The sequence below is a fragment of the Podarcis liolepis genome, assembly GCF_965112155.1.
Source record: "Podarcis liolepis genome assembly, chromosome: 6".
In the NCBI taxonomy this organism is placed as follows: domain Eukaryota; kingdom Metazoa; phylum Chordata; class Lepidosauria; order Squamata; family Lacertidae; genus Podarcis; species Podarcis liolepis.
In genome coordinates this window covers 39,282,868-39,309,666 of record NC_139559.1, presented here as the reverse complement: position 1 = coordinate 39,309,666, position 26,799 = coordinate 39,282,868, and the positions used below count along the sequence as shown (strand labels likewise).

Here is a 26,799-nt window from a genome sequence, read left to right as displayed (position 1 = left end):
TGACACGTTCTGCATGCAAAGCATGTGCTCTATTGTCTCTCCTCAACGTGGCTGCTGCTTTCCAAAGCTCCTCTAAACCCATGTGTCTGATGCAAGTCCAATTCCCACCTTCTCTGCTCATCTCAATAACGGAGGGTTGAAAGACTGGAAATAAGGTATCTGAAGAAGTGTGCATGCACACGAAAGGTCATACCAATAACTAACTTAGTTGGTCTCTAAGGTGCTACTGGAAGGATTTTTTTAATTTTGTTTAGACATAAGATGCTAGTTCTCAATATTTAAGGCTGCTTTCTGTGAATTTGATTGATCTGGCGCGACCCCCGCTAATTGATTTGCGATCCTCAATTAGCTCTTTACTGCCCGGCACACTTCTCCTGCGGCACGCTCTGCTCCGAGCTCTCAGTCACGCCGTAGCAGAGATAACACAGCGGTGTAAAACTGTCACGTAGCTTGGCTTCCAGACAAACACACAGAGAGTCCAGGTTTGTCTATTTACAGCCGTTTATTCCGACATTTCTCAGGAAAACCAGGACTATTTGCAGCCATGACAAAACTGCATCCTTTCCCCACAAAGCACAGAGTGGGACTGGCTAACTCCTCCCAAACTCCTCCCAGCTTCGAAAGCTGACGTCAGAATGCTGAGGCATCATGGGAACAATTTAACCTGTTAAGTTCCAAACCCAACACCCCCTCTTGCCGAACCATTCTGACAAGACCTTTTTTGAGTTCAACACCTTTCCCTTTGCCTTGTGCCCCTTCCCGGCATCTTTCCCAGGCACCTGTTGAACCCCTTCAACATTCCCAGAATCACACTGTGCGACACTTTCCCACGCACCCGTGACCTGAAACCCCTCTGACCCACTTGGGCCAGCAGTTGTGTCTTCTCCATCAGACTTTTCCCCCTCTGACTTGACAACCCGTCCGTGAGCTTTCTCCATTACGCTTACCGGAGATGAAGCCTCACACCTGGACATTCCTTTCACAACCCTTGGAGATGCCCAAACCTGCCCTGACCCCTGACCCTGGACCTGGTCCCCATCACCGGGTTCTGAACCCTGATCCTGGACCTGGTCCCCATCACCGGGATCAGCCTCTGCCTCCCTCTCCTCCCCTTGAGGAGACTTTGCACCCGTCACCTGGTGACGTATTCCCTTTTCCTTGAAAAACTCCTCCAGAGCAGACCCAGTAAACTGTGACCCTTGGTCGCTCTTGAACCCTTGCACCCTGGTGGAGAACCTTCGTTCCACCTCCGCAACCCAATCCTGGATCAGTTGCGCCACCTCCCCCTGTGATTTGAGAGAAAAACACCAGCCAACCTGGCTGAGGTCATCTGTCAGCGACAGCACATACCTGGCCCCACCCAGACTCTCACACCTCATGGGTCCTGACAGATCTGTGTGAACAAGCTCAAAGGGCTCTTTGGCTACCCTCCCAAACCCGGGAAAACCAAGTACCTTTGCACCTTTGCAAAGGTGGTGTTTTTAGATTATCGTTACAGTGCTAGAACACTTTCCATTATCCAATATTTTGCTATTACTTTAATAAAAATGTACACTGTGATGAAATTAATAATCATAACCATGTTGGGGGAAAGAATCCTGCATTTCATGGGGTTGGACTATATGACCCTCATGGTCCCTTTCCAACTCTACATTCTATGATCTAGGGAAATACTTTCCCTTTGACATTCTCTTTCCGCAAACTTTCTCCCTTCCATATCTCTTAGGCCTGAGGGCCAAAAGTGACCTCCAGGTCTAGCCAACCATGGGGACCAGCCCAGGACGCCCCTCCCTCAAGGCCACATCCCTTCCCACAGGAAACACCCCTCCTTGGCCCTGCGCCACATAGCCCTCCAGTTCTTTTGCCTGGTTGCAATGTGTCTTTGAACTGTAACAATGCCTCTTGCTTGCCAGGCTGGAGAGATGCACATGTGAAAACCGCTGGGATTTGCGTGGTTGGGCTGTGGCTTACAATACAAATAGAAAAGGGACATTTGTTGGCCCACTTAACACTGGCATGCAGCTCCTATGAAGGAACGCAGTCCTTAGGCTGTTTAAAGAAGATAACAAAAGGGGGTTCAGTTATACTATCTCAAAATTCCAAAAGGAAATTGTGGTGGAAAACAACAAATTACTGAAGAAAGCATATAACATTTTGTTATATGGAGAGACTTTAGATGAGATGGTAAAATCGGCACAAATAAAATGGGCTCAGGATGTTGGGCATAATATACAGTTGGAGGAATGGGAAAGATTATGGAAAACAAATTTAAAGTTTACAGATTGTATATTATTAAGAGAAAATTAATTGAAAATGATATATAGATGGTATATCACACCAGAAAAATTGCAAAAATGTATAAAACAGGGTCTTAAGATATGTTGGAGATGCAAAGAGAAAGATGGTACTTTTTCATGTATGGTGGAAATGCAAGAATGTTAAAGAATATTGGGAAATGATATATAATGAATTGAAAAAAATGTTGAAAAAAACCCTTTATTAAAAAAACCAGAATCTTTCCTGCTCAGAATTTTAGATCATGATATAAGAGAGGGAAATTGGAGATTGTTTATGTATGAGACAACAGCTGCAAGAATTTTATTAGCACAAGTATGGAAAACAGAGAAAATGCCAATAAAGGAAGAATGGCAAGCCAAGCTTATGGACTACGTGAAACTGGCTAAGCTGACAGAGAGGATACATGAGAGAGACAACATCGATTTCAAAAAGGAGTGGGAACCATTTATAAACTATATAAAAAGGCAGTATAAAGATTTGGACTCATTGGCAGGTTTTGACTAAACTTTCACAACTATACAAGAGGTAAAACCAGCAGGGTATAGAATTTGTTTAATAAATCAATACGGAAATACGGGGGAAGCCAAAGCCGGGGGAGGGGAGAAATATGGATATATAAATTGTTCAATTAAGATTTGTGGGGAAATTGTTGTTATAATTTGAAAATTCAGTAAAAATTATTTTTTTAAAAAAAGAATAAGGCAATCCAGCAAGTAAACTGGTCCCAGACAGTTTATGATGTCTTTTGTGTGAAGCTTGACTATAACACTTTTCAGCAAGCGTGCTACAAATTCCCAGTTTCGGGTATTTTCTCCCACTCTGTGTAGGCTTCTAAATACCTTGGAATGTGACTCTAAGCAAGAAAATGTGTATGCACATACTAGGGAAAATGCACTATTACTACTACTACTACTACAATATATGTATGCTCCCAGAGCAGCATATTAAACAGTATATTAAAACAATAGTACATAGCATAATAAAACACCATGAATGAGTCAGGAAGCAAAGCAGCAAAATCACTGCTTATAAACCACTTATAGGTTTTGTTACAATTAAGCTTTATATAATTTTTGTTAAATACAACAAATAAATCACAACACGGGGGAGTTTAAGAAAAGCCTTCTGAAACTAGTGTGCTCTCACCAAACCCTATTTATTTATTTATTTATTTATTTATTTATTTATTTATTTATTTATACATACCCTGCCCATCTGGCTGGGTTTCCCCAGCCATTCTTCCAACAAAATATTAAAATACAATAGTCTATCAAACATTAAAAGCTTCCCTAAAGTATATCCCATATATTTATGGGGTGAAACCCCAAACAGACAGTGATAAATACTCAGTAAGGTTACCTCTTCTAGAAGAATTATGGGTGTTCTGATCATAGAATCATAGAGTTGGAATAGACCACAAGGGCCATCGAGTCCAACCCCCTGCCAAGCAGGAAACACCATCAGAGCACTCCTGACATATGGTTGTCAAGCCTCTGCTTAAAGACCTCCTAAGAAGCAGACTCCACCACACTCCTTGGCAGCAAATTCCACTGTCGAACAGCTCTTACTGTCAGGAAGTTCTTCCTAATCTTTAGGTGGAATCTTCTTTCTTGTAGTTTGGATCCATTGCTCCGTGTCCGCTTCTCTGGAGCAGCAGAAAACAACCTTTCTCCCTCCTCTATATGACATCCTTTTATATATTTGAACATGGCTATCATATCACCCCTTAACCTCCTCTTCTCCAGGCTAAACATGCCCAGCTCCCTTAGCCGTTCCTCATAAGGTATCGTTTCCAGGCCTTTGATCATTTTGGTTGCCCTCCTCTGGACACGTTCCAGTTTGTCAGTGTCCTTCTTGAACTGTGGTGTCCAGAACTGGACACAGTACTCCAGGTGAGGTCTGACCAAAGCAGAATACAGTGGCACTATTACTTCCCTTGATCTAGATGCTATACTCCTATTGATGCAGCCCAAAATTGCTATACTCCTATTGATGCAGCCCAGAATCAGCCTCCATTCTAACTATTCCAGGTGAGTTAACTGCTAATACCATGTAGTTAACTGCTAATTGCCAAGGTCAGTAGGACTCAAAGACGGTTTCATAATTAAGAATCTTGCTACCCACTCCTTCAATGGGGTAGGCAACACAAAGCAACTTATAACCAACCAACCAGACTCTCCGACACATTAAAACCAAGGGGGAAAAGAAATACATTACTAACATCCTACCCACAGCTAAAGGTAAAGGGACCCCTGACCATTAGGTCCAGTTGCTGACGACTCTGGGGTTGCGGCACTCATCTCACTTTATTGGCCGAGGGAGCGGGTGTACAGCTTCCGGGTCATGTGGCCAGCATGACTAAACCGCTTCTGGCAAACCAGAGCAGCACACAGAAACGCTGTTTACCTTCCCACCAGAGTGGTACCTATTTGCACCTGACGTGCTTTCGAAATGCTAGGTTGGCAGGGGCAGGGACCGAGCAACGGGAGCTCACCCCGTTGCGGGGATTCGAACCGCTGACCTTCTGATCGGCAAGTCCTAGACTCTGTGGTTTAACCCACAGCGCCACCCATGTCCCTTACCCACTGCTACAAAGTCACATATAGTTAAATGTCTGGGCTGGCTATGGAGTAAAGTTTTTGCCTGGTGCCTAAAGATATATAGAGGGACGCGAGTGGCGCTGTGGGTAAAACCTCAGTGCCTAGGACTTGCCGATCGTAAGGTCGGCGGTTCGAATCCTCGCGGCAGGGTGAGCTCCCGTCTTTCGGTCCCGGCTCCTGCCAACCTAGCAGTTCGAAAGCACCCCTAAGTGCAAGTATATAAATAGGGACCGCTTTATAGCGGGAAGGTAACGGCGTTTCCGTGTGCAGCGCTGGTGCTGGCTCGCCAGACGCTGCTTCGTCATGCTGGCCACGTGACCCGGAAGTGTCTTCGGACAGCGCCGGCTCCCGGCCTCTTAAGCGAGATGAGCACGCAACCCCAGAGTCGGTCACGACTGGCCTTCGGGCAGGGGTACCTTTACCTTTACCTTTAAAGATATATAATGATAGTGCCAGGAGAGCCTCCCTAGAGAGAGCATTCCACAAATTTAAGTAACAATTCACTACCATATATAAATTTTATTAATGATGATGATGAACAAGGTTGTCAGTGTCCTGTTGTATGTATGCTAGTAGCAGTCAAAAAGGGAAAAGGCTGAGGAAGCACATCATGAGGCAAATTTTTCCAAGCACTTTGTCAGGCGAAATCAACTGTAGCTTATACAGCCAGTCACGACTAGCACAGCCCATGAAGACTTTCAGTTTAGTTCCTGACACTGATTCAGCATCCAAGTTTGACCACGTCACAATGGGCTACAACTGAGGGTTCCATGGGTTCACCAACTGGGTGGCCATACAACGCTTTTAACAGCTCATTTGAATGGCATTGAACAGATGCAAGGTTGATTGGGAAGTAAACCTTTTTCACCACCAATACTGTCATGGTATACACCTTCAATTGGGATCTAAGTCATGTTGAGTTTGGATTTATTTTGACCTAGGGCCTAAGAGAGTTCTCAGTTATTTACTTAGATTAATTATGTAATACATTTATGCCCTGTTTCTTAGTAGCTCACAAAATTAAATTGAAGGCTACACTTACTTACCTAGGACTTGGTGGGGCTTACTTCTGAATAGACATATGTAGGTTTGCAATGTAAAACAGTGCAAAACAATTGAAACAAAACACAATGATATTTGGGGGTGGGAAGAGGGGCTAAAACAACAACAAAAGGAGAAAAACTAAAATAAGTGCTTAAAGCATATGAGCCTATACAACCACGTAATACATGCAACATTAAAATAATATTTTTGCACTGAGTGCATGGCCTGGGTGAGGACATAACAGAGTGGGTGTGCTCCTCTGTCACAACCTACTTCACTTCAGGAGGAAGGGGTACTTGGAGTAGGGCCTCCCCTGCTTACTGCCTAAATGGTCATGAGATCCTAACAGCCCTACGATATCATAAACTGGTGATATAATATGTGTATGTAACTTAGCTGATCCTCCAAGCTGTCAGAGTTTGACACCCTGAGCATAATGTGTTAGCTATCATAGAGACAGCTGGAGAGGGTACACTAATGGAAGCTGATGCATCAACAAATTTCTTCGTGTTAGTGCAGTCTGCGTAGAATTTGAGTTATGGTTTTGCTCCTTCTGAAATTCCTGAGGCCAAACAACTGAGTGAAGAGTAAACAAAAGAAAACTGCCGCCAAATGTTTAACTTTGGATAAATGGTGCTCAAAATTATGGTTTGTGGCATCTATGGGATTTAAAATTCACTATGTAAGAGTACTGAGAGGTAAATCCAGAAAGGATTTTTTTAAATCAAAAAACCTACCTAGTGTGATTTCATAGCCTATACAAATAAACCAAATATAGGAAGACAAACATCAAGACAATATAAATTGATCTGGCAAAAGCTTTGAAACAGTCTAAAAGATTATTTCAGATTGATACATTTCTTTTTATTCACTCCTTAGTCAATCACTGTCTAAGTGAAATATTGGATCTCCTTTGTGTGAGGATAACATCTGTAAAATAAAATAAGGTATAGTTTATAAGGCTAAACTATGTAATGCATTGTTTCCACTCTTGCTCCCAAGGAGCTGCTAGCTCTGTTGCTGCCTGCAGTCAGGCTCTAAATTGCCAAACCCTGGAAGTCTGCACTGGGTCCTTCTAGAGACAGATAGTTTGAGAACAAGGCTGACCCACACATAAGGTGGGGTGAAGCAGCCATCTTGGGCAATGGAAACCCTCATGGTGGTGCCCCCACAGGCACTCTGCCTGCCACAGCACCTCCACCACTGGTGGAGAAACGGCACTGGCACTGATTTCCAATGAGATCTCACCAGAACCTGCCACCGCCACTGCCCAACCTACGTAAGGGTGGTGCAGTGCAGAAGGACAGCACTTTCTGTTTCCCTTCAAGTGGCAAAACAGGTCTATTTGAGAGGGTGTGGGACACTGCCTTGTCTGAGCATTTAACCCACCATAGGAGGGTTCTAAGAGGAGTTAAGAAGCAAGCCTTTTTGATGTTGTTTGATCTCTGTTCATATAACTCATAGTAAAAAAATGATGTGTTGCATAGGCCCCCAACAACACATCTCTCTATGTGGCAAGGCAATACATATATTGATATGTACGGTAACTCTTACAAAATGTTCATTTGAAAAATCTGTTTTATTGTAATGTCTGCAAAAGTTTACTTAACCTTTTGTTTATTTTATTCTCACTGTTCGACAGTGGAATTTGCTGCCAAGGAGTGTGGTGGAGTCTCCTTTTTTGGAGGTCTTTAAGCAGAGGCTTGACAACCATATGTCAGGAGTGCTCTGGTGGTGTTTCCTGCTTGGCAGGGGGTTGGACTCGATGGCCCTTGTGGTCTCTTCCAACTCTATGATTCTATGATTCTATGAAATATTATGCTCCACACAATTGTTCTTTGCTTTCTTGTTGTTTTTGAAAATTTGATATGCACTTTAAAAAATCTGTTCCTTTGCTATCCTTAGTTTTTACAGTTGTATCTTCCATCATAATTCTTTTAAAAACTGATTTAACATAAAAGCAAATGAACATTCATGTAAGTAATTTAGCATATCCCCTCATCTTTCAAATGTTTAAATATCAATGTGTGCAGCAGATGGCGGCATTGTACCACATAGCAGCTTCAAATCCTACTGGTTTTCCTTTACCAGACAATTACCGCCAAGCATACCTCTAGAAAGAATGATGCTGACTATGAGTGACTAAGTCTGATATTCTATTAAATATCTATTTGTTAGTAAAACATATCCATTTTCCTTGTCTCCAGCGAACAAGTTATTATGAGGAGGGGGCTTTTATGTGCCAGTACAGTATGGGAAAAGAAAACCCATGGAGAGAATGTAATAAAGATCAATTGATACCTTAATCTTTAAGCAAATATGACTATTCCAAAATTAGATCTGGGATGACTATTCAGCAATATGGCAATTCTATGGCATTGTGGTCAGACTGCAACTCTGCATTCAAATTTCCCTTCAGCCATTAAACTCACTGTGACTTTGGTCCAGTCACCATCTCACAGTCTAACCCACCACACATGGCTGTTATGGGGTAAGATGAAGATGAGTAAAGAATGATGTATGCCACCTTTTTGCTCCTTGGGGAAAACATGGGCTACATCTAATAACAAAATAAATTTTGCACCAGGTACTCTAGATACATTTTGGACACTAAAGCTATGTTAGATTATTACTCTTCTAGGTGGATGTTTCTTCCAAGGCTGAGAAGATGGCATTATAATAGTAGCTTATTTTCAGAGAAAGTGTAAGAATGAGAGGATGTCATGAGCTGAGTAAGGTCAAAGCACTAAATAAGATCACAAGAACTGTTCCAGATGGCTAGGGTGGTTGTGAACTGGCCAAGAAAAGGTAATGGCTGCTTAGCCTATTCCTGTGCCTCTCGCAAGTAATTTGATCTGCAGAAATAAGCAAGTGAAGCATCCCATGTCATAGAGATGAACACTACCTGTCAATGGCTGCAGATCAAATTGCTCATGAAGTGACAGCAACAAGGGCCTGTTTAGAAGTTGGTAATGCTGCATGTAACACATTTTATGGTAATGTTTCTCAAACCTGTCTAACAACAAGCTGCTTTCTGTCTTTAGGGCAGTACTTCCTGTTTTTCTCGCTTATTTTTCTAGTCTTAATTTAATTTTCAAAAACGACCTAAATTTTAAAGCAAAAGAAATATTATTTTCCTGACATGCTGCTCTTGATCCTGACTTCTACTCCAAGATCAAAATGAAGCATGCTCTTCCAATTTTTCAGGCTATGGGCAAAGCAGTTTCTGCTAGAAGAATAAGGAATGCAATTTAATTAAAACTCCTGTGCTAGATTAAATGGGATACTTCTTACAAGGTGTCTAAGGGGCCTTAGATTTACAAAAGTATATTGGAGAGAAGAGAAACAGAAACATTGCTTTGGTTTTTTTAAAAAATAGAAAAACAGAGAGATTCTAAATTAGGGTTGCCAAATTATGAGGAAACAATATCCTGGGCTGCTCCAGTGCTTTTTAAAGCAACCTGATCAGTAGAAATCAGAAGCTGATGTTTTCATAGTCCTGGAACTACACATTATCCCCGGATAATATCTGCAAACTGCAGTTAAAAACACAGAAGAAACCTTCCCCCCAAGTGTGCAAAATACATGAGTCAGCTGTGAAATAAAAAGCTGCAATACTGACAGTACAACTACATGTCTACTCAAAATCCCAAGACAGAGAAACACATTTTGCAAGACACCAATACTGAAAGCCACAGTGTTCACCCCAAGATGGTTCTTTGTTGTTCTACTGTTACAGCCTTATGGCTGCAGAGAGATCACAGGATTCACCCACAGCATTACTGTCAGCACAACGTACCCTTTGATATACACAGCTTCTGTGAGGTAGACACAGTGCCTTTGGTCTGTGAACAGAGTGAGCTGTGAGGATTAGATAATTCACTGCCCTGTAGGAGTTAGTTCTTCTGAAGTACTTGGGTGAAAAGGAAAGTTCAGGGTAGGCCCAAGGCAACTGCCTTTAAGTTCTGTGTTCAGGCTGCAATGCATCACTTCAGCAAGAAAAGGAAGGAACAGACCACCACAATCTTATGAACTTGTTGGTTCAATGTAAAGCAGTAAGAAGACTAGTCTACCATGTTCGCCAACTCAGATCCAGAGGTCAAAACCTAGGACTCTGTCGTATCTTTCCCAGGAATCCCAACTGCCTAGGTGACTCTCTCTGCAGTTGGCTGCTTTTGTGAAGTGGTACTCATTTGAATAAAATATGGGGTGGGGGCAGGTAAGCCCCACCCCACATAATCAATCACAAGACATGGCGTGCACATACCATTTGAATGGCAATGCCTATCAACTTTGGGGGGGGGCTACCCCCTCAAATAATTTATGGGGGGAGGTTGAAGAGACCTTGGCCTCAAGGAGTTGGCTACTATGCCTGGAAAAATCACAGTGAGCTATTGATATAATTTTGGCCCCCAATAAAAACCTCATTGCTAAGCTAACATGAAGTTGTCAACACATCACAGATACAGAAATTTACAATTTGTAAGGTGGTGAGTGGAAGTTTGAAGCTGCCCCCATTATTCAGTCAGTAACTGAATGAAGTTTATGAGTTTGCCATTGTCTTAGGATGGAATTCAATGTCATACTATCAGCACAAGCATTTCTGCTTGCCAGGTGGATTGATCTCTCCTCTCTTCTTCCTGTGTGCTGTTTCTGGGGTTCTCCTGAACTCCCAAGCCAATGGGGGGGGGCAAGGGCAAATGGGAGAAGGAGGGGAAACCTCAATGTGCTAGCGGGGCCCCATTGTACTAGCAGGAGCCAGCACAGCTTTCTAGTTGAATCTGCCCCCCAACATTTATATGTGGATTCCTTGACTTGCAACTTGCACAAATACTTTAGTTCAACTGATCCAAGTCTAATAATAATTTTTCTTGTCTGTATATGTCAGGGAAACATCTTGAATTCAACCATGCACTTTATCATATCACAGATGTGGTTCTAAAGATACAGTGGTGCCCCGCAAGACGAATGCCTCGCAAGACGGAAAACTCGCTGGACAAAAGGGTTTTCCGTTTTTTGAGCTGCTTCGCAAGACGAATTTCCCTATGGGCTTGCTTCGCAAGACGAAAAACGAAAACATCTTGCAAGTTTGTTTCCTTTTTCTTAACACCGTTAATACAGTTGCGACTTGACTTCGAGGAGCAACTCATAGAACGCGGTGTGGTAGCCTTTTTTGAGGTTTTTGAAGACTTTGGTGATTTTTGAAGCTTTTCCAAAACTTCTTTTAAACTTTTAAAACTATTTTGGGGGTTTTTTGGATTTTGGGTTGGGGTGTTTGGAATTCAAGGACTTGGTGTTGGGGAGGGGTTTGCAAGAATCTGGAAGCTTGTGTGCTTTTTTTCCTGCATTTTTATGATTTTCTGTGACCACTGGGCCACTCTGCTGTTCTTTAAAAAAAATTCTGGATTTGAATTTCTGTATGGTGGGTGGCTGGGGGAACAGTTGAGGAGGGGGTTCTTCAGCAAGAAGCAAAGAGTGGAAGAGGAACCTTGTTCGAGTTGTCCCCCAGAGTCTTAGAAAATGTACTGTACACTTTGTTGATTTTTAAATGTTTTTCTGTCATGTTTAGAAACTTAATTTATTGTTCCTTCAATTTTTGAAATGCTCTTTACAGTATGTGTGACTTTAAAGAGCACTTAATAAACTCTTGTTGTACCAAATTTGGGTTTGTTTGGACTTTTTTTGACCATAGGAACGCATTAATTGAATTTCAGTGCATTCCTATGGGATTTCGTGCTTCGCAAGATGAAAAATTCACTAGACGAAAAAACTCGCGGAACGAATTAATTTCGTCTTGCGAGGCACCACTGTACAGCTCTCTTTATAGCAGAGCCAAGCTGTGCAAAGGAAAACACACATGCTTAAAAAAAAGCCCCCCCGCCCTGTCTAGCTTTCTTTATTTCAATATGTAAAGAATGAAGGGAGGCAGACAGCAACTTACTGTACAATCTATACCGTACCTTTAAAGAACATTCAAAACACATTCTTTCCCTCAAAGTATTCTGAGCACTGTAGTTTGTTAAGTGTTGCTGGGAACTGTAACTCTGAGAGGAGTAAGCTACAGTGCCCAGAATTCTTTGAGGGTGTGCTTCAAAGGTTTACTTTAAAAGTATACAGTGGTACCTCAGGTTAAGTACTTAATTCGTTCCAGAGGTCCGTTCTTAACCTGAAACTGTTCTTAACCTGAAGCACTTTAGCTAATGGGGCCTCCTGCTGCTGCCGCTGCACTGCCACTGTGCGATTTCTGTTCTCATCCTGAAGCAAAGTTCTTAACCGGAGGTACTATCTCTGGCTTAGCAGAGTCTGTAACCTGAAGCGTATGTAACCCGAGGTACCACTGTAGTTTGCACACAGCCTTCACCATGTCTACTCAGAGGTCCTATTGAATTCAATATTGTTTAGTGGGATTAGGATTGCAGCTTTAGTACCTCTTTTCCTCAAACTAAATGTAAAGCAGGAAAAGGACTTTGGTATTCATCATTTCTGGCCCTAATATTGTAATTAGCCTCCCCCCCCCCCCCCGGGGCCAATTGTGCACCACACAATAACAAATAATATTGACCCTTGAGTATAGACTATGTTTTGTTAACTTTTAGGGCTGCTGTGTCCTCACAACCTCCGGATATGCAGTAAAGTCGCAGTTAAACTAGCAAACAGGCAGCTATTCAAAGGCAAAGGAGCCTCACCAAAGGGGGGAAAAGAACTTGCAGCCCTGTATAAATCTAATATTGAGGGAAACTGAAAATAAGGCTGGAATCCTAAGCATGCTTACAGTGAAGTCCTAACCCCTGATCTATGTTGCTGGGGGGGGGGGTAGGATCAGGTGGAGGTGACTCTCTATTGAGATCTTTGGGTTTGTACTTGGCAAGGAGGGCTCTGACTCTGTGGATACTACCGCTAGGCCAGCTTGGCAGAAAGCTGCCACTTACCAGCATTTGTGATCGGCCAGAATACTAGTGAAGAGAATAAAATTTTCACAGCAAATAAGTACGTGTAGGAGAGAAGGACATGATGAAATTAAAAACTTATCTTTTTGCTATCAGTAGCCCATACATTTATAAAGTCCTTTAAGGAATTTGAGCTGCATTCGTAGCCACACTTACTAGGGCTAAGTCCCACTGAATTCTAGTGTGGCTTCTGAGTAAATATTAAAAGGATTGGAATGCACTTTTGCTTTGGGGGGGGGGGAGTAAGATAAAGATAGAATGACATTTGCAGCATAATGAGTTGATCTTATGGAAACACTAGCAACGTGTTTATGCTTTCTTATAAGACTCCCAGTGTGTCTGTTCACACCAGCAGGGTGGAGTGTTTGTGGCCTGCCAGAAACCACAGCTTCTTAATGTTTTACACTGGAAATGGTCCCTTAAACTGTGTTATTAACAAGATCTCACAGACACAGTTATTCAGTTACACCCAGCTGGGAAAATCCTAATAGCCTTCAATCCCACCAAGAGGAAGGATTATTAAGAGTTTCCAAAGAAGTAATAAAAAAAACCATTGGTGTTAAGAGTAGAATTTGAGTTAGACACTTGTAATTGGTTTAAAGTCTAAAGCCCTATGCAGGTGTTGGTCATTTATTCCGAACCTTGGCCCAGTCCAGAGGAGTTGTGAATTTGACCATTCCCCGTTTCTCTTTGAAGTTCTAGAGCAGGTCAATGTGTTCACTGACTCGTGTAGAAATCTAATGGGCTAACTTAAATTCTTCAGACAATTCCAATTGTAATTGAATGAAAATGCTCACTGAACTGCCATGTATCACATTTCCCCATAAAAATAAAGGCATTCTTTAAAGAAAAAGTTATCTTTGAAATAATGGGTGTTTTATCCGTTTTTTGCAAGGTGGGTTCATGACCAACCTGTAGCTCACAGCAACTTGATAACAGAGGAGATAGTAACTCAATTTGGAGCTGACTAGCTGGTCCAGAAAATGAGCAAAATCCCATTGATTTTGGAACCATCAGCCTAAGTGAACATGACTGCACACATTTTCACTATGCGTTGTAACAGTCCTTCAAGAAAGCCATTATTAGCCTTGCAACATTTCTCACAATGCATCAGACATAAAATGTAAGTTATGAAGCCTATTTAGCTGTGGTTGGCAAGTGACTCATCAGGGACTCTAAAGAAATCTTTCTCCCAGCTCATACTGCTTATAATCCTCAAACTGGAGATGGGATGAACCTCACAGAGTAGCCGGAGACGACAAGGATTTCTGCATCACCAGTAGTAGTACAGAAGAGGAATTTCAACATGCACAGAGGAGGAATCCCCTGTCCTCTTTTGCATCTGGCAATCATAGAACCTATTACCCTGCGTTTTTGACCTCTGCCACTTAAATAATTGCACAGCACAGGATAGTGTAGTTCAATGAAACAATTCTCCCCGCAATAGGTGGTGTATTATTCTTTCCATGAGGTACTAGGCTCTTGCACTTCTAATAGTAAGAAGCCACCTATAGATCCAAATAAGATGAAGTATTAGATTACTTCCATTATTTTCTTATAGCAGAGAAACTGCTAAGAAATTAGGGAGGGAGAAACTCTTATCACCTTCAGAACTTTCAAAGCAAAAGATTAAGGAGGAATTTCTGCAAGGAAGAAATGCATGTAGATTGATAAGGAAGGAGTAATAGCACCTTCAGTTTTGTTCAAGCCAAGCCTGACTGTGTTTACACACTTCGGGGAAACTTCCTGTAGCTCTGAGCACTGCCTTTCCGGACTGGAATTCTCTCATGTTCTGCACCTCTGCTGGAAAAATGCACTGTATTTCCTTTGGGTTCAGACTGTTTGGGAACAGCATTTGTTTTCTTATGTCACCACAGATCAGGCTATATTTATTTTTTTCTGAGCTGAGAAATTTGCCTGAGGCAGAGCATAGGTATGTCAAAAGGTTCACTAAAATGAACAGCAAAATTAAGTTCTAGGAAATGAATTTATTTCCTGATTCTTACTGTGTAGGCGCAGTCTTAATTTATGACATGTGATAGTTTGTTCAATTGCAACTCCTAAAGGCCTCCAAGAAGAATATCATCTTATATAAAACTACTCGCATTAGTAATGTGGGTAGCTAGCAGGCAGATGCTTCCAGCAGCGAAAACTGGTGGAGGAAGAGGGGAGCTACACCAGCAGAAGAATCTCCTCACCTCCACTTAAAACTGCAGAGGGAAAAGGAAGGGACTTCCCTCATGATGCCCCCATGAGTTGAGAGCAGGCAGGCACAGGTTCTTGGCTGGGCTGGGAGTTCCCTGTCAGTCACTGCACTGCTCTCCTCAGGATCCTTTAAACCCAGTGTGTGGAACCTTCCAAGCTCCAGATGTTGCTGAATTCCAACCCTCACAAGGCCCAGCAAGCATGGCTGATGGCCAAGGATGATGGGAATTGGAATTCAGTAACATCTGGAAGGTCAAAGGTTCTTTAGAGAAATGCTTCTCGGCATTTAAAGAATTTTGTGTGTGTGTGTGTGTAGGTTTATGTGCAGAAAACTTGGGAGAAGGGTGCCCTCCTTTCTTCTTCACCTGGAACCTCTGCTGAAGCTGGGTGCTTCCTGGCTTTAGCAGAGATAGTGGGAGGAGTGGCAGCAAAAAAATACCTTCCATTTGGCTTAGACTGTCTCATTTTACCTGAGTGCCATAGAAAGAAGCTGTACTGCAATAGCTCCTGCACCACTAATGTAATGTGAGAAAGGGAGCCTGACACAACTCAGGATCCATTCCCATGATTGCCTCAGCCCAGACAGTGCTATACTGATTTTTATTCACAATGCCAGAAGTTAAGGCTACAATCAAGTGACTACCATATGGCTCTGGCACTCAATCTATCCCTACTAACAGAAAGCTTTCATTGTATCTGTGCGAAATCTCTGCATAAGTGACTGAGCTATGAATTGGGAAGGCCTGGCCTCAGCATTCTTATTTGTTTTAATCTGTAAAGTGAGAATGAAAATCCTTCCTTTACAGCACAGGAGGGGAAACCTTTTTCAGCTCAAGGGCCAGTGTTCTCTTCTGGTCTGGGGAGAGTTCTGAAGGCCCTATAGAAAGGCCTGGAAGGCTGCAGTTAGGCCTCAGGCCTGAAGTTCCCCACCCCTACTTTACTGACAATGCATTTGTTTTGAGTACTTAAAAGTATTACACAAATTCAATTTCCTCCTGACACCTTCTGTCTCATGATTCAGTATAAAACATAAGCAAAGCTGCTAAATGCTAAGTATTTCAAATGATATCACTGTTAATCCTTTTGTCAGTTGAGAGATTTGAGAGTGTGCTGGTCTGCAGTCACAAAGCCACCTCAGGCCACATACACAATAAACCCATATGCAACACAAAAATGTACCTTTTCTCAATCTGGAATTGTTCCTGCTCCTCTTCAACATGCTGCTTTCAATTCAGATTGGTTATAGATCCAGCTGACCACAAAAGTGGGTGTGGCTAATTGATACACATCTGAAAACCCTCCCATAGATTAGGTCATTATCCACATGCCCCAGGTGATGGCAGTCTTAATATACACCCACCCACTGTATCAATGTATCCAGTTACAGATAGGTAGCTGTGTTGGTCTGCCATAGTCAAAATAAAAAAATTCCTTCCAGTAGCACCTTAAAGACCAACTAAGTTAGTTCTTGGTATGAGCTTTCGTGTGCATGCACACTTCTTCAGATACACTGAAACAGAAGTTGCCAGATCCTTCTATATAATCAATGTATGTGGAACTAAGTAAGAGGGTTAAGGACGGATGTCAGCTGGAGAAACTTAATAAGGCACAGGTTAAGGGAACAGCTACCAGGAAGTGATTCGGTATAGAGAGCAGGTGTGTCAGAGAGAGTTAGGAGTCAAAGAAAGCTTGTTTAAATAAAGTTCTTTGTTTTACAGTACACCTGCCTTAATATAATAAATGTAAAATAATTATGACCTGGGCTGGCTCTACCATTAGGCAGAGCAAGGAAACGACCTCAGGTGACAGATAATGGGGGGTGGCAGTGGCAGTAGCCTACCTGGTTGTTGCTCCTTTAGCTTACTGTAGTGTTCTCCCGAATGAGGGACTGGATGTTAAGCCACTCTGAGAATCGTAGCTCAGTGTTCGGAATAGGGGTCTTCTAACAACTGTTAGTGCCCTTAATAAACTGCAGTTCTTAGCATTTTTTGTGGGAAGCCGTGACTGTTTAAAGTGCTACAATACTGCTTAAAATGTGTTCTGAAGATGGGGCCTAAGTCACTGGATGGTGGACACATTATCCCTTAACTATATGGTCCAAGATCCAAGCATCATTCATATTAGAATTTCCTGTAGTATCCCTATTGATAATCTGTAAGTTTAAATGTAAAATAATAATGATCATACTGACTGGGTTGGGGGAAGAAAAGGTAATTCATTTCAAAGCCTATTCATATTTTGTACTGTATTGTACAACATACAAAAATAATAATACAGAGTCAACAAAACCCAGAATGGCATTTAACATGGGGGATAGGAATAATAAAGCACAACATAAGGAAACAGCTTCCGAGTATTCTTTTTTTTTGGGTGGAGAGAGGCAAATATATAGAGCAAAACAAATATATAGAAAGAGAGACACCAGATGTGATTAAGGCAAAGATTTACATTTGCAAACATATTCTCATTTGTTTGTTTGGAAACAGGGTTCAAAGGATCCAAACAGTCAGTTTGCTTCATTTACAACACAAGTCATATACAAGTTTTCTTAGAATTAAGCCCCATTAAGTTCAACACAGCTTATTTCCACGTAAAACTGCAGGCTTAAGAGAACTGACAGTACAATCAATTTAGCTGTAACTGATTTGTCCCATTAATTTCAACAGGACTAGCTTCATTAGGATTGAGGACAATGTTTTTAAGACTTGTTCTGTGCTTTATAGCAGGGGAACCTGTGGCCCTCAAGTGTTGTTGGACTACAATGGTGCAGCAATAAAACTGCTAACACATTTGCAAAGCCATGCAGGGTCTTGTATGGTTTTAAATTAGATGGGTGACCATGTGTTGAGATTCCTGCATTGCAGGGGGTTAATCCTTGGTATCCCTTACAATTCTATGATTCTATGAAAATCCACTATCCCTGGCTATCAGCCATGCCGACTGGAACTGATGGGGGCTGGAGCCCAACAGTATCTTGGGAGACACTGATTAGCCACCCCTGATTCCTAGCCAGCATCATTTGCTTTTTGTCATTGCTTTTGTTTACATGTTATTCTAAGAATAATGGAGACAGAATCTCCTAGCTGAAATATTTCGCTGACGTGAGCAACATTTGCAGTTTCGGGCCAGTTGCCTATGCCAGTTCCTAGCTGAATATGGAAGTGCCCTTCAATATTTTAGAATGTTTAACCATCTAGTTTTTTGCTGAAAGCAAGTCTAATAAAGTGTTTAATGTTGTTTGGTGATTGCCAAATGGTACTTCAGAAGGCTTGCGGGGTCGGCTGCTGAGTTCCTGTCAGTGTGTGTTAAGGGCGTTGCATCACATAGTAGAAAGGCTGGAGTGAGATGTCTGAGCTGGATCTGGATGTGGAAATGACAAATGGTACCTACCAAAGAAGTAAGAATGTTGGTGGGTTTCCTGAGGTTTGATGCACACAATTTGTTTAACTCTCAGGTTGCCTTTTCAGTGATTTAGTATAGTGACTTGGACCAATAAATACACCTTACATGCATCCAAATGGCAATTTTTTGTATCTGGAAAAAAATTAAACGTGGGTTGAGCTAGGTTGAGGCAAAATACAGCCATGTGTTTGAGCATTCACCGGTTCTCTTGTGTTGAAAAGGGTCATAAGAAAAGGGTCATCATGTGAATCAGTACTCAGAATTGTTGACCTAGGTGGTTAAATGCCTTATTGTTCATTATTTTTATTTATTCTCACTGTGAAGAGATCTTTCCTCCCCCTAATCAGCACTGGAGCTGAAAATTAAATTCCTAACAATGATAAATCTACTCTAAATTTCTAGAGAAGCACCCCTATCCTTTCCCTAGATAGATGGTTGTAAGGGACAGTCACATCTCATTTTGGTCTGAGAGAGAGCAAAAAAAGATACTATGAACAAGCCAAATCCCATTGAAGCAGCTTGCTAACTTCATGTACAAATGAAAGCTTGTACAAACGAAAGTGTGTACAAACGAAAGCTTGCACACACCACTAAGTCCTGTGGCAGCTCATTAAAAATGTATGCTTTGGAATGGGATTTTTGAATTCTTTGTAAAAATAAAAGGATTATGATTCCATTTATGGCACCCTTGCACTCTAGCTCCTCTATATTTCCACTCTGGTCTTTCAAGCCATGTTAATAAGACTTTTGGCCATATCCTTTTCACAGTTCAGTGTCAGCCACAACATGGGGCTTGGTTGAATGTCCATTTTTTGAGGTTGGTTGACCAGTTCCATTTTCCCGAGCCCCTCCATTGAAGTTTGGTTTATCCTGCAGGTCAGACTGTTCATGAGAGGCCACAGAAACCACAGTGTTGCCATGGCTACCATTTTCTGTGTAATATGGATCTTCACCCTAAAAGGAGGAGGCAGTAAATAATAACAAAATGCAGAGTTAGATAATTGAATCAAGTGGACAACAAATTGGTTTAGATTTCACACCGAAAAGAAACATTTGATCTTTAACTCAGGCATTTCTGCTATTGGGAAAAATATTGTTCCCTCTTGCATTGCCTCCTTCTACAGCTCCTTTGCCTTAAAAAAAAAGGGGGGGGGGTCTTCAGGCTTGTTTATACATGCAAACAAGTATAATACAAATTTCAGCTCTTGGTTTGCTGAATTTGTGTACCAATATATGAACATCTCAAAATATTAAACTGTAAACACAGCTGTAATTACAATGGAATATAACTGGTAGGATTAGAAGTTGGATATTGGCAGCACAATGCAAGCTATAAAGAGGGAACCATAAACAGGAAGGCAACCCATGTATCAAAGAACAATATTTTTTCTCATTTCTTTATTGTCATTAAACTTTTTTGGTTGAATGGTAGGGGACAACTTTTTTGGAACAACCACACTCCCCCCCCCCCCGGTCTAACAAGATGTGTTCATTCATAGAAAATAGCTAACTTATAGAAAAGTATGCTCACTAGATCTTTTTCACCATCACTCGCCTCTCTTTAAACTCCTGAAATAGACAGCTAACTATTTGAAATTCTTAGCCAGCAAGCAGTCTCTACAAAGCTTCCAACATTCTTCCTTTCTCACTCCTGCTGAACTTAGAGATCTCTCTACTTGTTTTGCCAGCTATAAGCACTAACCAGCCTCTCTCCCATGGGGCTCCAGCTCTGTCGTTTCATAAGGAAGTATGCAGCCAATCCCAGAAATGCCAGCAGCAAACCAGAGGTGACCAAGGCAATAAGTGTCTTCCGGGAATAGTCCTTGTGACTCGAAATGTCCTCCTGTTTGTGGGGCTTTATCCCTAGCTGAAAAAATACAGAACAGAGCCAAAAATAACATAAACAGGAAGCATATTACATTCAGAGGCTCTCCCATTTACACCCAAAATCCTCAGTTCGGTTTCTTTTTTTCAATTTCAAGTAGGGTTGGGAGGGGAAAGGTGAAACATAAAATTTGCAGACACATTTACTATCTCAGTCTCGCTGCAAGGTACTTACAATAGAACTTACTTTCACATATAAGATTAAACCATAGCCTAGGTACCGTTTTTGAAAATTCTTCCCTAAAAAATTGGAAGTATTGATACAGTCCCTAGTGAAAACCAGTGGAACAGTTCTATGGGGCATCTTAAATTGCTACAACTTTTAATATAATATTATCCACCCTTGGGTTTATTTTCTTCTTGAAGGAAATTTGTTCAACTGACTACACAGGGGCGGCGGGTTCCAGTTCACTACTTGAGGAGAAACAGGAAGTGCCTCCCTGCCCTGTCCACCCTGCTGCCTCCACCACCAGCACATCGGTGGTGCTGGTACTGGTGCCAATTTTGGGTGAGATTATTTCAGTGAGCCCTCACCAGAAATCAGCGCTACTTCTCTGCCAATGGTGGAGGCAGTGGGGCAGGTGGGGCACTCATAGGGATGCCCTTAAAGGGGCTTCTACCACCTGCTGCAGCAGCAGCAGCAGCAGCGGCGGCGGCCTCACCCTGCCTAATACCTGGGCTGCCCTGTGAATACACATGCACAGATTTTTCAAAGTACTTAAAGTGTCAGTTGAGCTTTGAAAACAAGTCCTAGCTTGTGGAGATTGCTGCTAAAATACACATTTTTAATGCAATTTTACCTGATATACAGATGTTTGCATTACATTTCCCCTAACACTATACATTTTTGTATGTTGTTTTCACTAATATATGTTTTACATTAGTATGCAGTGCTTTTTTCTGGGAGTACTCAAGGTTACACATTACCAGCACATTTTTTTTCCTTAGAAGAAAAGCACTGGTTAAATGTGTGGCACTTACTGTAACAACGTACAGTAAGTGCCACACATTTACCGGCACCTTTTCTCCAGAAGAAAAGCACAGCTAGTATGTGTATTTTTGTGCACATTACGTGATCAAGAACTGCACTGCAAAACTCAGAGAAGTGTGAATTTTGAAGGATGGATGTGTTTTGGTTCACATTTTGTTTTGGAAAAGTGCAAATTGGCTAAGTTTGCCTTTAAATGCAGACCAAATAGAATTTCTCCCCTATCAACCAGCATGGAAATCCCATATCACACTGCCCTGATGCTCAGTTTAGCATCCTGTATATTAGCATATGGGAAATGATTCAATTCCCCTTTTCAGTGCTATGAATTGTACCCACAATCAAGTTGTTGTTGTTGTTGTTATTATTATTATTATTATTAATAATAATAATATTTATACCCCACCCATCCGGCTTGGCTTCCACAGCCACTCTGGGTGGGACCCTGAAGTGCATAAGACCCTTATGTCTCACATTTTACTGCTTCCTGCATCACATCTAATTTTCAGCTATCTCCAAAATTAATTTTTCACCTAGTGGTTTTTCCCTGAGATTTACTGCATGACAGCTGTGGCAGCAATGTGCACATTTAGCTTTTCAGTGCTATTTTTATAGGTGCCTGGAGTCCAGCTTTACAAGCAGAGACCTGCCTCACTAGAGAATAGTGAGGATTAATTAATTAATGTATTATTACACTTTGAAGATGTAAAGTGCCAAAATGTGCAATGAATTACTACTGGAGACCTTTATTAAAACTATAATAGTACTGTAGGTCTAGCAATATAATTGGCCAAACCCCTGCAGCATAAAAACTTGACTGGGCTCAGAAGTGATGACTGCACAAAGGTGATGACTTTATAAAGCCTTCTCAGTGGCTGATCCCAAACTTTGGAACTCCCTTCCCAGAGAAGCTAAATAGGCTCCCTCCTTCTTATATTTCTGCCAGCAAAGTGAAGACTGTTTTATTCCAGTGGGCTTTTGGGAACTGACTGTTTTTAAGGAAAACAATTTTGTTTACTGGATTTTATAGATCTGTTTTCATGTCGTGTTAATTCTATTATAGTTTAATTACTTTTCAACTGTTATCCTTTATGCTTTTAGCTTTTCATGTTTGTTTTAATTTTTGTGCACTGCCTTAAGGCCTGGTTTTGGGGAAAAGGTTGAATATAAATAATAATAAAGAAGAAGAAACCACTTGTGGCGTATCTCTCTCAATATGTTGTTATATGCTCTGTTTAGACAGAACAATGTAGCTCTTCTTCTTTGGCAATTACTCGTAGCTGAGTAAGATTGTCTTCTATAAACACAGTTTGTGAGTCCATAACTGACTGTGGAGCCCAATTCTGGATCCACATGTCCTTCCACAGAATTTATATAAGCAAATCATATGCAGACATAGTGTGTGTGTGTGTGTGTGTGTGTGTGTGTGTAAAAGAGTGAGAAATAGATAGATAGGTAGAGTGCTTTTCTCTAAAACAATGTTTAGAGGTACTCTCATTTTGACTCAAGAAAATCACCCTTTTATAGTTCAAATCAGGAAAAGTAAATACAGTAAATGGACAAAAGTACAAAGACTCACAAAATGTTTAGGAGTATGCATGCCCCCTGCGCCCCCCCCCCCGAAAAAAGCACTGGAGAGATGGATAGATAGATGGATGTTGGTATGTTGGTTAAGATACTTTGAATGCTGAGCCAGTGGCAACATGCTGTGGCTAGACTTGATGGAGGCAGTGCTTAAAAAGTGGCAGCAGTGACCCACATGGGCCTAGTTCAAAGTTAAAAGGATTTAAAGCAGTATCATAACCACTTTAAACAGTCATTGCTTCCCTCCAAGAATCCTGGGAACTGTAGTTTGTTAAGCATGTTGAAAGTGGCTCGGAGACCCCTATTTCCCTCACTGAGTCACAAATTACCAGAGTGGTTTAACAGTCAATCCATCTTTCCATGGAAGTCTGGAAATTGTAGCTCTGTGGAGGGAAAGGGGCTCTCCTAACATCTTAATGAGACAATTGGACATTCATATGATTTCTACGACAGAGAGTTACTAGCATTCACATATTTTGTCCAGATTTTAACATATTTTAGATGTTGCGGTTTCTTATTGTACCTAACTCAGCTCCCCCACATTCTTAATTTATTACCTACCCCTCATTTATTACCTGTTTCAAAAATGCTGCCTTCTGGTGAAGAACCGTTTCTAATGCACTTGGACCTGTTGATTTCAAAACAAACAAAAGTTAGATCAATCACACAATAAAATTTGTGTCCATCTGTTACCTTTCTTTGGTATTCATTGTTGTAAAACTGGAAGAGACTATGAGGACAACAAGCATTTTCGCACACATGCTTATATCACTAAAACATCGCCTGTGCTTTTTATAAGAGCAACTGATTGCTCATGCCGAGGAAACATGTTTGTATTGTGGATGAGCATTCTGGGCAATACTAATATTTGATATTATAAAATATATTATAAAAACTGGGTCTGGTCCATAGGCTGAACCTCCAGCCTTATCTGCCTGGCTCTGAGGACTTCCCCCAGGCCACACCCCTCATTGGCTTTGCATTATCCACGTGTGCCTTTGCCTGGCCGCAATATATCCTTGAATTGTGCTAATGTCTTTTGTTTATCTGGGTGAAGATTGGAGAGAGAGGTGTGTTTGTATAGAATCCTCTGGCTTTTGCATGGCTGGTACAACTGGCCCTGCCTTGGGGCAGAGGGACACAGCCGCCTCAGGTGGAAGACACTAACAGGTATGGAGCTGTTACAGGTAGGTAGCCGTGTTGGTCTGCCGTAGTTGAAACAAAATAAAGAATTTTTTTAAAATTCCTTCCAGCAGCACCTTTGGAAAGCTCTGGGTTACGGATCAAGGAGAACAATGCCACAAATGCAGCCAGGAAAGTGATAGGTCACATTCAAAGGCTGAACGAAAGCAGGGGAAAACATAGTTTTTCTTCTTCTTGGTGTTGTTAGTTGGCTTACATTTTGCAGGTTATGAATTGGTTATCATCTAGCAATGAAGTTGGGGGTAACTAGAAACAAGCAAACAAACACTGAACATGCCAGAGAAAACTTTACTATAGTTGGACAGTCTGGAATCAGAGGCATGGGAGCGGTGCAATGACTGGGAAAACCTATTCTCCTTCACCTGAAGAAAGCAGCAAGAGGGGAGGCTTTTATGGCTTCGGGAAGAAGGCATGAGGGCTCTGCCAGGGTCCAAGAGTCCACCCACCTTCTTGCCAAAGTCTAGTAAGTGCTAAGTAGACTTTGGGAAGGAGCCCTCATGCTTCCTTCCCAATGCAGCAGCTGCCCCAGGAGGTGCTTCTGTGGCCCCTGTCCAGTGGCTGGGGGAACTTGGGGTGCCCCAGGATTAAGTCAGAAGCTGTGATGGCTTTAGGAATTCTGGGCTCATCCCAGAAAAATCAGGACACTTGGAGGATATGTATCCTGTTGCCAGTTTTGAAGTAAATTTCAACTGCCACTTTGGTTGGCTTTTGTACCTCCATCTTGTCATTTGTCTCAGACAGGGAAATGTCTTGGGCCAGACCTTGTGAGTGGAATGTAGCCTACAGTATAGAATGTAGCCTACAGTACAGCCTACACCTCTGCCCTCTTTTGGTTCTGGCCTCACCCACCACTGTCATGTGCTCCCTTCAAGGTTGCCCAAGATGAAATGTGGCCCTCGGGCTGAAAAAGGTTCCCCATTCCTGTATTATAGCAACTGCAGCAAGAACTGCTTTAAATCTCAGGAGTAAAAATGCCCACCATCTTTTTGGGTGTGGGTACAATTTATAACAAAGTTTCAATAAATAACAACTGGAAGGGAAGAAACAACATAAAATTCACAGCCAGATGCCCATCACACACAGCTGTAAATTAGTACTATAGTGTTTGTTTTATGTTTTTCAAGCATGAGAAATTGGATGGGATATTCTTGTGACTGTGGAATTCCGTACCTTGATTTGGAGGATCTTACGTTTTAAGGAACAGATGATGCATTGAGAATGAACAGTGATTATTGATGAAAGCTGAGATACAATTTTGCTTTCCATACCCCATCACCCTCCCAAGTGTGAAGTAATGAAAACAGACAAAAGATCATTGAAACATAAATTATCTAACTACAACAAACCGCTCACTCCCTGACATATATACACAATCTCAGTAAAACCATATCTTGCTCTATACATAAGTTTTACACCAATTTACTCAACTGACCTTTATTTGCTGCCTCAACCAGCAGTATGCAGTTGCGCTTCACTTCTGATTCTGACAGTTTGATATCGCATTGAGATGGGTTTTCTTCACAAACCACATTTGTTAGGTCCATTCCTTTTTGTTTTTTGAACTGGTGCTGCAAAAAGCCAGAAAAGAAAAGTCAAACAAACATATGTTAAACAAATGTTCTCTTCAGCATTAGTTTATACTATACCAGTATCAATTAGTCAAGTAGGCTGCCACTGGCTTCTGTAGAACTCAAAAGCTTTCCAAAGAAACAGAATACAATGTCAGTGGCAGTTGCTTGTGGACCTCATGAGCAAAGGACTCCATGGGGTGGGTGAACCAGTCCCACAAAGGTCAAGTTCCTTGCTATAATCCACATAGATACAGATTCCCTCTTCTAGTTAATTGGTATAATTTGCCCAAAGTGGCCATTGGAATGTTATATGATGGTGCATTGGTACTGGGGTGTGGATGTTTCATCATGACATTATTAATGGCAAGTGAGGACAGAGCTACAGGGCTTAGGAAAACTAAGCTCTGGACTAAGCTTCGCTTTAGCTGTGCCAGTGAAAGTTGTACTTTGCCCTGTGACAGCTACACTGGATGAACAGAATCAGGAGCACAGTTGTTAAACAATAAAAGATAAACTAACACAAAGAGGGAACATGAACCAAAATGTTTGTCAACAATTTCACATCTGTACGCATTGATGGCAAATAAATAATAATAATTTTCCATAAAAGCAATTTTAAAGTTGATGACTTTTATAATCAATATATGCCATTATAATAAAAAACATTTTAATATTACATAGTGACCAAGTGGATCCTACTTAGGATTATTTTCTGTAAGGATTTAAAGGGAAAGAAGCCAAGGCAGCTCTTATTGTTTTGAAATCATAAGCGCTACCTCCTTTTTCATTGTCACTAGGGAGGAGAAGAGGGAAATAACAAAGAAACACTTGGCCTTCCTGTTTTGGAAATGCCGTATTTCAGATGGCTCTTTCACTGCGGGTTTCACAATGGATAAAATCTTCCCACACAGAGATTGAAATAAGGTGATCCCTCTTCCAAACAATTGTGGCGCTTGAGAGGGAGGAGACTGAGGAGAAAGTTAGGGTCTTGCAGCTTTTCCCTCCTTTTGGTCAATCTGTGCGTCAAACAGGATGGAGCTTCTGGAATTCAGTAAATACATGTCTTGTGGGTC

General features: G+C 41.6%; 2 protein-coding genes across 4 annotated transcripts in view; one reads left to right on the top strand and one right to left on the bottom strand.

Annotated features, from left to right (window-relative positions):
• LOC310709442 (uncharacterized protein) overlaps positions 1–26,799 on the top strand; it is a gene marked incomplete at its 5' end in the record, with an annotated part of 116,644 nt that overhangs the window by 26,646 nt on the left and 63,199 nt on the right. The window lies entirely within an intron of this gene.
• The window catches only part of CD34 (CD34 molecule), a 124,993-nt gene continuing 115,485 nt past the window's right edge, over positions 17,292–26,799 (bottom strand). For both annotated transcript variants that reach the window (XM_083509050.1, XM_083509049.1), the window contains 4 exons: positions 25,588–25,723; positions 23,528–23,580; positions 20,199–20,363; positions 17,292–19,450 (listed from right to left, as the gene is read on the bottom strand). In XM_083509050.1, coding sequence (XP_083365176.1) covers positions 19,259–19,450; positions 20,199–20,363; positions 23,528–23,580; positions 25,588–25,723 — 546 coding nt within the window. In that variant the 3' untranslated portion in view covers positions 17,292–19,258. The remainder of the gene's footprint in view (positions 19,451–20,198; positions 20,364–23,527; positions 23,581–25,587; positions 25,724–26,799) is intronic.